The 13,400-nt window shown below is 41.0% G+C and overlaps 1 protein-coding gene across 3 annotated transcripts in view; it reads right to left on the bottom strand.

Moving 5' to 3' along the window:
• The window catches only part of ccny (cyclin Y), a 278,342-nt gene that overhangs the window by 10,946 nt on the left and 253,996 nt on the right, over positions 1-13,400 (bottom strand). For 2 of the 3 annotated variants that reach the window (XM_069914412.1, XM_069914414.1), the window contains exon 9: positions 10,809-10,971. In XM_069914412.1, coding sequence (XP_069770513.1) covers positions 10,809-10,971 — 163 coding nt within the window. Of the gene's footprint in view, positions 1-10,808; positions 10,972-13,400 lie in introns of those variants that run through there. The other variant, XM_069914413.1, reaches the window with a different exon arrangement.

A 13,400-nucleotide genomic window follows, 5' to 3' on the forward strand; every position in this document is an offset into this window, starting at 1 on the left:
TTCTCCACCAGGTTCTGGGGAATGAGTGTATTAAATGTAAGCTGAAACCAATGAACATCAGCCTGATGTATGAGGCGTCGTTCTCCAGGTGGGTCAGGATGGAGTAGAGGGACAAGGCTATAACAACAGTAGCAGAATGGTGCCATCAAATTTATCAGAAAACTCCAAATCCCTTGGATTCAACATGCCACTGTGTAATTAGATCATGGATTTCCTCACCTCCAGACCATGATCAGTGAGGATTGGTGAAAGCATTTCCTCCACAATCTCTGTCAGTACCTTAGCCCCCTGCTCCACTCACTTTACACCTACGACTGTGCGGCTCAGTACAGCAATAGCACCATCTACAAACTTGCTGATGATGCCACAGTAGTGGGTTGTATAAAGGAAGAGGATGAGTCAACATACAGGAGGGAGATTGAAATCTGACAACAACCTTGCCCTCAATGTCACCAAAACTGAAAAGCTGATTTTTTGGGAATATTTTGAGAATTTTCAATCAACATGCGATCAAAACAAAGAATAATCAAAAGTAAAACATCAATATCCATAATATCAACAAAATATGACAAGTATTGATGTGTAGATCGATATTAAAGAAGATGAGAAAAAAGAAGAGTCAACATGTGATTCAATTATTATAAAGAAGAAAAATTACAATAATATACAAAAATGCAAATTCCATGTTGAACTAAAGGGAGAAAACGATAATAGAGAGAAAGAAAAACAAATTAACATGCCCCAAGAAACAAGAAGAAAGAAGAAAAAGTAAGAAAAGAGAAAGAGTAAGAAAAAGAAGATTGGCTTCAAGAAGGATAAGCACCACTCCCATCAAAGGACAAGGAACTTGACTTACCGAGGGTCCTCGGCGCTGTGAGCACCGGAGGTGGGGTGGGGGGAGGAGACAGGAGTTGGGAATCGTTAAAGAGTTACCCCGATGCACCTTAGGTATGAATTCCATATTCTTAAAAATAGATCATACCTGTTTGTGAGGTTATAGGTGATCTTCTCCAGGGGAACATAATTATGCATTTCTATCTTCTAGCTGGCTAAACCTAGTTGGGAATCAGATTTCCAAGTAACTGCTATGTATTTCCTGGCCACTGCTAAAGTGAGCTTAACGAATTTTAACTGATATTTTGACAGCCTCATTTTAGGTCTTATGTCTTCTAAATTCCACAATAAAAATAATTCAAGCACCTGAAAGTATTGAATTCCAGCAAATTTTTTTCCAGGAGATTATCCAAATCTTCCCAAAAAGGCCTCATATTAGGGTATGACCAGGTTGATACACGAAAATACCTATTTCTTGACCACATCAATTATCTTTCCGATTTGAATTTATGTAATTTTTGTGGAGTAAGTGTTATGAGCCCAAAGGACCCCAAAACCCAGCAGCAATAGAAATTCACCAAGACAAATGGTTACTTAAACAAAAGTTGCTTTTAATTATCTTTAAACATAAAAACAGGATCAAACTTTAACTTATTACTATTAACTTAACCCCCTTCTAATTCTAAGTGCACGTGTATGTAACGTGTGTGTAAGTTCAGAGAAGTTCTTTGATTCACAGTCCAATCTCACTTCTCACTCCTCTAAGTTCACCTGTATTAGGCAATTCTTATAATGTGCACAGAATTTAACATTTATGAATCTTCACCAGGCTTTGATGCTTGAAAGGTAAATGGTTACCACTCGGGAAGATTCTTGTTGGTTTTCAGAGAGAGATTAGTTGCTCGTTGGACACTCGCAACTGATTCCTTCCGATCAGCCACTTCAATATCTTGCCGAAGAAACTTGCCCCATCAGGATTTTCTAGTTGACCTCTTTCTTCAGGTCATCACAGAGTTCATTTTTGTTTCCCTTATTTCAAGTGAAACATTATGCAGCCAGTCCTCTCCTCTTGTATGGACCATAAGGGCTTTGAAAAGGCTGAACTAAGAACTCACAACCCGACTTCAAAATGGGGTTTTCCACAAGTTTGCTAGCTTGTCCTGTTCCAGTCCCAGCTGCTGCTGCTGAACTGTAAAACTGAATTCTCTCTCTCTTTCTCTCTCTCTCAGAGAAAACCACATGACCCTCTTAGAACAGCAAACTGCACTCAGACTGCAGCATCGGACCCAATCTTCTGAGTTCATTCATCTGTTGCTTTCCAAAACAATAATCCATTACTCCACAGTATGTCCAATTAACACCTACTTGTGAAGTCTCTAGGCATTCTTCAATGTTTTTGCAAAGGCACTCGGAGCCTGGACTGTCTGGCTTGAGCAGAGCTCTTGCATTTTAAATGAGATCTGTTTTGAAGTGTTTGTATCTCTGTGTGACCTAATTAAAAACCCCAGTTTATCTCCTTTAAAACATATCTATATACAAAATAAAATATAACATAATCTGTCACATAAGGTATAGCTGATGTAAGAAGTTATAATGCACCAGCCAATACCTTACATTAATCATGTTAATCATGCTATCCTGACCTAAGTCGGACCAACAAAATGGATCAATTTGTATACCCAAATCTGATTCCCACCTTTGCCTTGATTTATCAAGCCCTTGTTTAGGGGTTCCCACCTAAAATCTTTCGTGCTCATCTTTCAAACCAGAGTCTCTATTTCGCTACACTGCTGTGCTGGACCAATTTGTCCCTTAAATAAGATCTTAACTGAAGATATCAGAGAAAAAGATGTATTTAAAACTCCATATTTATTCCTAATTTGCTGAAATGTCATAAATTGTTCCTGCGCATAATGATCCTCAATACAATTGACTCCTCTCTGGGATCAAGTGTCCAGGTTCTCATTATCAATCGTTAATGGAATTAATATATTTTGAATTGGGAATGTTTTAGGTGAAAGACCCCCTCCCCACCCATGACCCCAATTTGACCATTAATTTTATTCCCTATTGTAATTATAAGCTTTAATAAGGGGGCTTCTTTAGGGTGAGATAATAATTTAGAATTTCATTTATATATAAGGTATTCTGCTATCCTCTCACCAACCTTATACGATTCCAATCTTACCTATGAAGACTTGTCTCCACTGTCAAAGAGGGAGGTGACAAACTTCAATTGGGTTGCCCAAAAATATTTTTTGAAATCTTGGAGCGTTAATCTTCCCAATTCATAATTCCAAGTGAATTTATTAATAGAGATTCTGGAAGGCTTACCTTTCCACAGAAGCTTCTTAATGAAAGAATCTCTGAGGTATAGAAATAGGCAAACTTTGAAAACAATTTTGTATTCTAGGCAGCACATTCATTTTAAGACAGTTGACCTTTCCAACCAGTTATTGGGAGAATCATCCATTTATTAAGATCATCCTCAATTTTCTGAAGCAAGGGAAGATAATTCAACATACAAAATTCTGCAGGTTGTTATCTACCTTGATACCTAAATATTTAATCCCATTCAGCGGCCACTTAAATTGAGAATTTCTCTTAATTTGTTCATAATTCCCACATGTAAATGGCATAACTTTGTTCTTGTCCCAATTGACTCTATAATCTGATATAATCTCCAAATGTTCCAATTTAGACTGCAATTTTTGTAATGAGTTAACTGGTTCTGTCAGATATATCAAACATCATCAGCAAATAAAATGATTTTATGTTCTTCCTGATTGATCCTGAAACCCTTTATGTCTGGATCTAGACAAATGGATTCTGCTAACAGTTCAATAGCTTGGAGTAGTTCACGGACAAGTTTCTCTTGTGTCTTGGTGTGAGCTTGCAGGCGCCTCAGATTGAAGAGACTGCCATCCGTGCGGTACCGGATGTAAACAGCGTCTTCATTGTTGAGGTCTTTCATGGCTTGGTTCAGCATCATGCTGAAGAAGATTGAAAAGAGGGTTGGTGCGAGAATACAGCCTGAAGAAAACTGAGGTCCTCCATCAGCCAGCTCCCCACCATGACTACCAGCCCCCCAACATCTCCATCGGGCACACAAAACTCAAAACGGTCAACCAGTTTACCTATCTCGGCTGCACCATTTCATCAGATGCAAGAATCGACAACGAGATAGACAACAGACTCGCCAAGGCAAATAGCGCCTTTGGAAGACTACACAAAAGAGTCTGGAAAAACAACCAACTGAAAAACCTCACAAAGATAAGCGTAGACAGAGCCGTTGTCATATCCACACTCCTGTTCGGCTCCGAATCATGGGTCCTCTACCGGCATCACCTACGGCTCCTAGAACGCTTCCACCAGCGTTGTCTCCGCTCCATCCTCAACATTCATTGGAGCGCTTTCATCCCTAACATCGAAGTACTCGAGATGGCAGAGGTCGACAGCATCGAGTCCACGCTGCTGAAGATCCAGCTGCGCTGGGTGGGTCACGTCTCCAGAATGGAGGACCATCGCCTTCCCAAGATCGTGTTATATGGCGAGCTCTCCACTGGCCACCGTGACAGAGGTGCACCAAAGAAAAGGTACAAGGACTGCCTAAAGAAATCTCTTGGTGCCTGCCACATTGACCACCGCCAGTGGGCTGATATCGCCTAAAACCGTGCATCTTGGCGCCTCACAGTTTGGCGGGCAGCAACCTCCTTTGAAGAAGACTGCAGAGCCCACCTCACTGACAAAAGGCAAAGGAGGAAAAACCCAACACCCAACCCCAACCAATCAATTTTCCCCTGCAACCGCTGCAACCGTGTCTGCCTGTCCCGCATCGGACTTGTCAGCCACAAACGAGCCTGCAGCTGACGTGGACATTTACCCCCTCCATAAATCTTCGTCCGTGAAGCCAAGCCAAAGAAGAAAAAGAATAGCTTGGAAGAAAAGAGCTGGAGATAATGGTCATCCTTGTCTACTAGATCTGGACACTGGGAAATGCTGATGAAATTTGAACATTAGTTATTAATTTAGCTTTAGATTCAGAATATAGAACTCTAACCCAATTAATAAAAGCTTGTCCTAGTCCAAATTTTTCCAGCACTTTCAATAAGAAGTCCTTCTCCAATCTGTCAAAGGCTTTCTCCACATCTAGAGCCATGGCAACACTCAGGTCATCTCCTGATTGCGCAAGATGTTTAATACTGAGCAATCTACATACATTGTCCACCAATTGCCTCCGCTGCACAAAACCAGTTTGATCAGCATTTATTAATTTAGGCAAATAAGTTGCCAATCTATTAGCCAAGACTTTGACAATAATCTTATAGTCCATATTCAAAAATGATATGGGACTATAAGATGATGGTTTCAATGGATCCCTATCTTTTTTTGGGAATCACATAATAACTGCTGTCGAAAAGGAGTCCGGGAGAGTGTGGGTCCCCACTGCCTGATCTAATACTACCATAAACAGAGGTGTTAATAATTCTTTAAGTTCTTTATAAAATTCCAGTGGAAATCCATTCTCTCCTGGGGATTTATTAATTTGCAAGGAGGCCAATGCTTCCCTTATTTCAGTTTGACTAAAGGGTTAGTTTAACCCCTCCCTTTCTTCTAAATTCAAATTTGGGAGATCCAATTGTGATAGGAAACTCTCAATTTTATCCAAATCCCGCAGTAATTGAGATTTGTAAGAGATCCTGTCCAAGTCTAACCTAATCACATTTATTGTTCTGGAGACTTGTTCTGCTTTCAACTGCCAGGAGAGGACCATATCAGCTTTTTCCCCTAGTTCATAATATTTCTGTTTAGATCTTGTTATCATTTTAAAAAAATTTATATGTATATATTCTATTATTCTTGAGCTTTATATTAATTAACGTTGAAGGTCCTTTTCCAAAACTGTAATCCTTTTTTCCAATTCTTCCACCTCCCTTGTATACTTTTTTAAAATCCTCGAGGCATAGCTAATTATTTGATCTCTCAAATATACTTTTAATGTGTTCCATAGAAGAAATTTATCCATAGTGGAAATACAGTTGATCTCACAGAATGTAGTTACATGGGTCCGAATAAAGTTACAAAATTTGGCCTTTTTAACAGCAATGTATTAAGGTGCCATCAATAGGCAGACTCCTTCTTATTTGACGTATCAATAGTCAGTAAAAGAGATGAGTGATCTGATAAGAGTCTCGCCTTATATTAAGTAGCTAATTGTTGACTTCAAGAAGGGAAAGCCAGAGGTATACAATGCAGTGATCATTGGGGGATCAGAGGTGGAGTGGGTGAGCAAATATAAATTCTTGGGTGTCACTATCCTGCATCTAACACACTCATGACATTGTGAAGAAAACACATCAGCGCCACTATTCCCTCAGGAATTTGTGGAGGTTTGGTATGACACTAGAAAGTCTGGCAATTTGCGACAGGGTGGGAAATGTGCTGACTAACTGCACCATGATCTGGTATGGGGACACGAATACCCCTGAGCGTACAGCCCTCCAAAAGGAAGTGGATACAGCCAGGCAAAACCCTTCCCACTATCAAGAACGTCTACAGAGAAGGCTGCCATCAGAAAGCAGCAGCAATCATCAAGGTTCCACACCACACAACACACATCCTGTTCTCAATGCTGCCATCAGGAAAGAGGTATAGGTGGCACAAGACTCACACCACCTGGTTCAGGAACAGCTGCTACCCCTTCACCATCAGACTCCTCAACAACAAACTCAATCAGAGACTCATTTAAGGACACTTGCTTGTGCACTTTATTGATTTTTAAAAATTCTCTCTGAATTGCACAATCAGTTTGTTTACATTTGTTATCTGCTTACAGTTCTTTATTTGTTTACGTGTATATGCTATGTACAGGATTTTTTGCACTACCAAGTAAGTGGCAATTCTACCTCACTCTCAGGAAAAAGAATCTCAAGGTTCTATATGACAATAAATCTGAAATCTGAAAATCTAACAATGGTATGTAATGGGATATAGTCATAATATAATGGTTTACAATCACTTCATGTTTTATGAATTATGACTTTATTTCATCATTTGCTTTACAGAAGAGATTGGTTTATTCACATCCAGTTTCACTCTTTGAATATCCCTTCTGTACCTCTTTAGACTTCACAGCCAAAAAGGACAAGCTCATCAAATGAAAACTTTGAAACATCATTGATTTAGCCATGTCTCAAATAACAACCATTCTTGTGTCTGAAGGCAATTTTTCAAAAACATTAGCCCCTTTCACACTTGCAAGTAATCCCAGGAATTAACAGCCAATCAGCCTTTAAAGTGCCTAGAGGGAAAGAAAAATTGTCTTAATTTATCAGATGACGTCATGTCATGCCGAGGATTGATGGCCTCTACCCCTAGTACAATCCCAGGCGTCTGCAGACGCAAGTGTAGAATGGGCAATTGCATTGTGGGATTGAAATTACCCAAGTTTTTGCATTAGTGAATAAACCAATCTCTTCTGTAAAGCAAATGATGAAATAAAGTCATAATTCATAAAACATGCAGTGATTGTAAACCATTATATTATGACTATATCCCATTACATACCATTGTTAGATTTTCAGATTTCAGATTTATTGTCATTTAGAACCTTGAGGTTCTTTTTCCTGAGAGTGAGGTAGAATTGGCACTTATTGGTAGTGCAAAAAATCCTGTACATAGCGTATACACGTAAACAAATATAGAACATGAAGGAAGAAAAAGTTGAAATGAAGGTATAAACTTTGCTGTGGGAAAGTCGCAGCAGGGGAGAGAGAGAGAGAGAGAGAGAGAGAGAGGGGAAAAAAAAGCAATAGCGGACAATTTTTATACAGCATGGGAAAGTTGGTAGCACTATAGCACACTATTTATAAAGACTGTGAGGAAAAAAAGCGATAGCAGACCTGACTTCCCAGAATGCCATGTGACAGAGAAACCCATCCACGAGTGTTCCATGCATACAGCCCTTTCTCTGCAATGTGGAATTCTGGTAGGGCAGGTCCACATCACTTTTTCCCATGGTATTTCCATATTGTGCGTGATAGCACTACCAACTTTCCCATGGTCTTTAATAAATTGTGCGCTATAGCGCTACCAACTTTCCCACACTGTATAAAAATTGTCCACTATTGCTATTTATTGCTAGCACTTTCCCATGGTCCCTTATAAAGGATTATATAGGTCAGCACAACAGGGACTGAAGGGCTCATATTGTGCTGTACATAAAGCTTAATTATGTTAATTAATTTTACTCGAATATAAGATCATAATACATTGATCAAGATTTAGGGCAGGTCCACCATCACTTGATAGGTTATGACATCACTGATAGAAGGTAGAACAGATCTACCCCCATTCCTATCTTGGGACATTGAACAGCAGATTTAGTGGGACCCAAGTGTTAAAGCAGCTATTGACGCTGACATGTGAGGAGGCAATCTGTATTCCTGTCTGACAAGGGCCCGTTTCTATGGCTCTGAATCATCAGGGTTGAAAGAAGTGCCTGCTCAGGAAAGGCAGGCAGCATGCTCTGAACAAATATAATGAAAGAGTGCATTGTGTTCACATTATTCAATGTTAGGTGATAACATAAAAGGAAATGGCTCAACCACTCTCTGCAGTGCAGTGGGTTCTCAACTATCAAAAGCTCCTTACAAATACCTGTATCATTGCTCATTTATCAGTCAGTTTCATTTGACAGGAGAGATTATTTTGCCTTCTGAGGTATACTTGCTTTTCCAAAATCACTGGAAGGGCCAATTTCCACAACAGGTTATCACAGAACAAAAGTTAAGAATCTAATAAGTGAGTACATTTACATCTAGATCAATTCCAGCTACTTAACGACCCTTCAAATCAAATCCAAACATCTCATCTCTTTTAAGTACACGTGAAAAAGCCCATGGTTCAACAAAACCTCAAAAAAGGCAGAGACTATCTCACTTATTAAGTTTTACATCACAATAAACTATAATCTCTCCATGAATGGGCTTTTTTTATGCTTTAGAAAAAATTCAATTTATTGATGCTCTCAGAAATACATCAACAAAATATTAAAAAACTCAGAATCAAAAGTTGTTATCAAATATATGCAGGGCTTCATACACATTCTTAAATATTAGCACAAGGTATATTTATCAAATATTTATTGGTCAGTGACCAAGCTTTATTGTTTCATCACTTAAGAGCTGGATCACTGTGGGCTACAGAGTGAAGGTGAGGCCTCACCTGGAACACTGAGCACAGTTTTACCTTATAAAGTATTTGGTACCAATGGAGGCAGTCCAAATTAGGTTCACCAGGCTAATTCCTGGGATCACTGCAAGTGAGGCAGACTCAACAGGCTGAATGGCACATTGCTTCCCCCCCACCCCCAAGAGGAGCAAACACAGGACACATGGCAGACTTAAGTGAAGATCTTTCATAGAGTATCTCTAGAACTCTTTAACTCAGAGGATATTGAGGGAATTAGTAGAGATTGGGTGGGGAAAATAGAGGCACTCAGGCCAGCTATGAAGTTATTGCCAAGCGGAAATGGCCTTGAATGTACTGCTATTATTCTTGCAGCCTCTCTCAGATGAATGGCTTATTATTGTAGCAAATAGTGCATATAACTTGGTGCAGGAATTTGCTCAAGCCAAGATCACAAGAAACTGCTCAGTAAACACAGCTTCATGCCTTCACGCAAACTAATTCCTTTCTATTGACTTCATCTATACCTTCTGCTTTCTGGGAAAAGCTGCTGGCACTTTGAAGGACCCATTCAACCCCAGAAGGTAGATATGGTTGAAAACACCAACCTTCAGATTCAGGCCCTTGCCCTGGTTTTAACTGCAACTTTCTTTGACTTACTCGAGGTCTTGGGTAAACTTGTACCTCTCATTTTGTTCGTTTTAGATTGGTCACAGTGTTTGAACTACCGAAAGAAAATAGACACACACGCCGAGAGCAGTTCAGTCCATCCTGGAATCAAGAACTGCTCAGGGCTCACCTCTTTCTTTCGGCGAAACATCTTGAGACCAATCATGCTCGCAGCGCCAATTGTCTTGGATAAACTTATACCTCTCATTTTGTTCGTTTTAGATTGGGCACACTGTTTGAGCTACCGAAAGAAAATAGACACACACACCGAGAGCAGTTAAGTCCATCCAGGAATCAAGAACTGCTCAGGGCTCACCTCTTTCTTTCGGTGAAACATCTTGAGACCAATCTAAAACGAACAAAATGAGAGGTATAAGTTTACCCAAGACAATTGGCGCTGCGAGCAGGATTGGTCTCAAGATGTTTCGCCGAAAGAAAGAGGTGAGCCCTGAGCAGTTCTTGATTCCTGAACTGCTCTCGGTGTGTGTATCTATTTTCTTTCGGTAGTTCAAACACTGTGACCAGTCTAAAACGAACAAAGTGAGAGGTACAAGTTTACCCAAGACAATTGGCGCAGTGAGCAGGGTTGGTCTCAAGATGTTTCGCCGAAAGAAAGAGGTGAGCTCTGAGCAGTTCTTGATTCTAGGATGGACTTCCAAAGACGATGGGTTTGGCATGTTGGCCAATACCCTGTCTTTGTTGGGACCACCCATGGACTGCTCTCGATGTGTGTGTCTATTTTATTTCGGTAGTTCAAACACTGTGACCAATCTAAAACGAACAAAATGAGAGGTATAAGTTTACCCAAGACACTCGAACACTACATTATTGTTTTATTTTTGCACTACCTGCTGTACTTAGATTTGGGTGGACTGGCCTGGATAGCACACAAAACAAAGCCTTTCACTGTATCTCGCTCATTGTGACAATAAAAAATTCAATTCAATAACCAAAAAATGCTTATCCTGCTCTTTCAATAGAAATTATGACAAAAGTATTGTTGGGAATATGTTTACTACAAAAAAAGTTTTCAATTAGTATCGTTCAATTGTTAAACCACAGATTACAACTAAGTCTCAATGTACTAATAACAAGACACAGTGAGAGTCCCTCACCTCTAGTTTCTGTGCTCTTTCCCTGCTGAGTGGTTCCAGTGGGAAGCTCAGGTTATTGGCTTCTGCCAGCGACCGTAGATCAAAGTAATACTTTGCGTAAACACTGGAGGGCACATTGATGTTGAACTGCAGCAATTCCAGAAACTGGCGTTCCAGCTCATTCCTGCAGATGGGGGGTGTGTGGGGGGGGGGGGAGGTAGAGAGAGAGAGAAAGAATCAGAGAGAAAGAGTGAGCAAGCATCAGTGAAAGGAAGAGAATCAGAAGGAGAGAAAGAGAGAGAGATTAGCAGTCACCAGAAACACATCCACTCAGCCTACTTGATACACCATATCTCATTACAGGAAACATCTACAAATAAATATTTTGCATTTTACTGCACAAATAGATCCATGTACATAAATTTTGTTATTTCAAAATACAGCAAAATATTACACAGATTTTCTTTTCATATTTTAAACGTTGCTTATATAGTTACAACCCTATTCCATTGTCACAGTTATAAATTTTTGACTGAAGACAAATAAGGAAATGACCGACATGCGACTAGTCTCCGTATGCCATGTAACTTCAGTCATTGCTCTATGATGCGTAGAATCAGAATTGTACAGCATAGAAATGGGTCCCTTTAGCCCACTGTGTCAATTCTATTTGCTTGCATGAAGCTTCTATCGCTCTACACCTTTCCAATTATCAGTCCAAATTCCTCTAAAAAGTTTCTAACAGTATGTGCATCTTTACAGCGCCAGTGATTGGTATCGGACTTGGGTTCGAATCCCGTGCTGTCTGTAAAGAGTTTGTACGTTCTCCCTATGTCTGCATGGTTTTCTCCAGGGGCTTCAGTTTCCTCCCACCCTTCAAAAAAGTTGGTTAACGGGATGTAAATTGGGTGGAATGGACTTGTAGGGTCGAATTGGACTGCCAAGGGAATTCACTGCCATCATCCTGGTCAGTGTACATTCTGGCCCAGACAAATGTCAGGCTGGCAGTGGAGGGACTGAGGGCTGTGATTAACAGCCATGAGACAGCACATCCTGATGCCTTCCCAATCATTGTAGGGGACTTCATGCAGACCAGAATGTCTGAATAAACATAAAGAAGTCTGATAAACCAGCACCAACAGGCGAGACCAGTGCTACACCACCATGAAGAATGCATACTGAGCCATACCAGACTGCACTTCAGCAAGTCTGAACACCTGGCTGTAGTTCTAATCATGGCGAACAAGCAGAGACTGAGCACCACAGCTTCAGTGGTGAAGGTGGCGAAAGTACAGTTGAGGGAGGTGGTGGAGCATCTGCAGGACTGCTTTGAATCGGTGGACTGGAACATATTCGAGAACTTATCCATCGATTTGAATGAATTTACATCAAGACCTGCGTGAATCAGTGTGAGCCCACGCGTACATACCGGGCATGCCCCAACCAGGAGCCCTGGATGAATCAGAGAATTCGCAACCTGTTGGGGGTGAGAACAACCGCGTTTAAGGCTGGGGATCGGGATCTTTAAGAGAAGTCCAGGTACGACCTGGGAGAAGGACATCTCTGAAGCAAATGGCAATTCTGGAGTATGCTATAGACAGAGACAGATACTTGCCAGCTATGGCAGGAAGTGAAGGCGATTATAGCCTACAAACACTATAGATGGTTGTGATGCTTCACTACCCAATGAAATAAACATCTTCCATGCCTGTTTTGAGAAGAAGAACCAAACAGTGCCTACTAGAATCCTTGAAAAGGCTGAGGATCCTGTGACATCTGGCTCTGAGGATGATGTTAGAACATCAGTCAAGAGGGTGAACCTTACTAAACCAGATAATTAAAAATTGGTTATTCTTTGAAAAAGGTACAAGCTGATTTTGAATCAGAGGCATTTTAGGTGATATATTAGGTGATATATATACATCTTAGGTGATATATTAGGTGATATATATATATCTTCTTTTCTTTGGCTTGGCTTCGCGGACGAAGATTTATGGAGGGGGTAAAAAGTCCACGTCAGCTGCAGGCTCGTTTGTGGCTGACAAGTCCGATGCGGGACAGGCAGACACGATTGCAGCGGTTGCAAGGGAAAATTGGTTGGTTGGGGTTGGGTGTTGGGTTTTTCCTCCTTTGCCTTTTGTTCGTGAGGTGGGCTCTGCGGTCTTCTTCAAAGGAGGTTGCTGCCCGCCAAACTGTGAGGCGCCAAGATGCACGGTTTGAGGCGATATCAGCCCACTGGCGGTGGTCAATGTGGCAGGCACCAAGAGATTTCTTTAGGCAGTCCTTGTACCTTTTCTTTGGTGCACCTCTGTCACGGTGGCCAGTGGAGAGCTCGCCATATAACACGATCTTGGGAAGGCGATGGTCCTCCATTCTGGAGACGTGACCCATCCAGCGCAGCTGGATCTTCAGCAGCGTGGACTCGATGCTGTCGACCTCTGCCATCTCGAGTACTTCGACATTAGGGGTGTAAGCGCTCCAATGGATGTTGAGGATGGAGCGGAGACAACGCTGGTGGAAGCGTTCTAGGAGCCGTAGGTGGTGCCGGTAGAGGACCCATGATTCGGAGCCGAACAGGAGTGTGGGTATGACAACGGCTCTGTATACGCTTAT

This window comes from Narcine bancroftii, chromosome 1 (assembly GCF_036971445.1).
Source record: "Narcine bancroftii isolate sNarBan1 chromosome 1, sNarBan1.hap1, whole genome shotgun sequence".
NCBI classification, from domain to species: Eukaryota; Metazoa; Chordata; class Chondrichthyes; order Torpediniformes; family Narcinidae; genus Narcine; species Narcine bancroftii.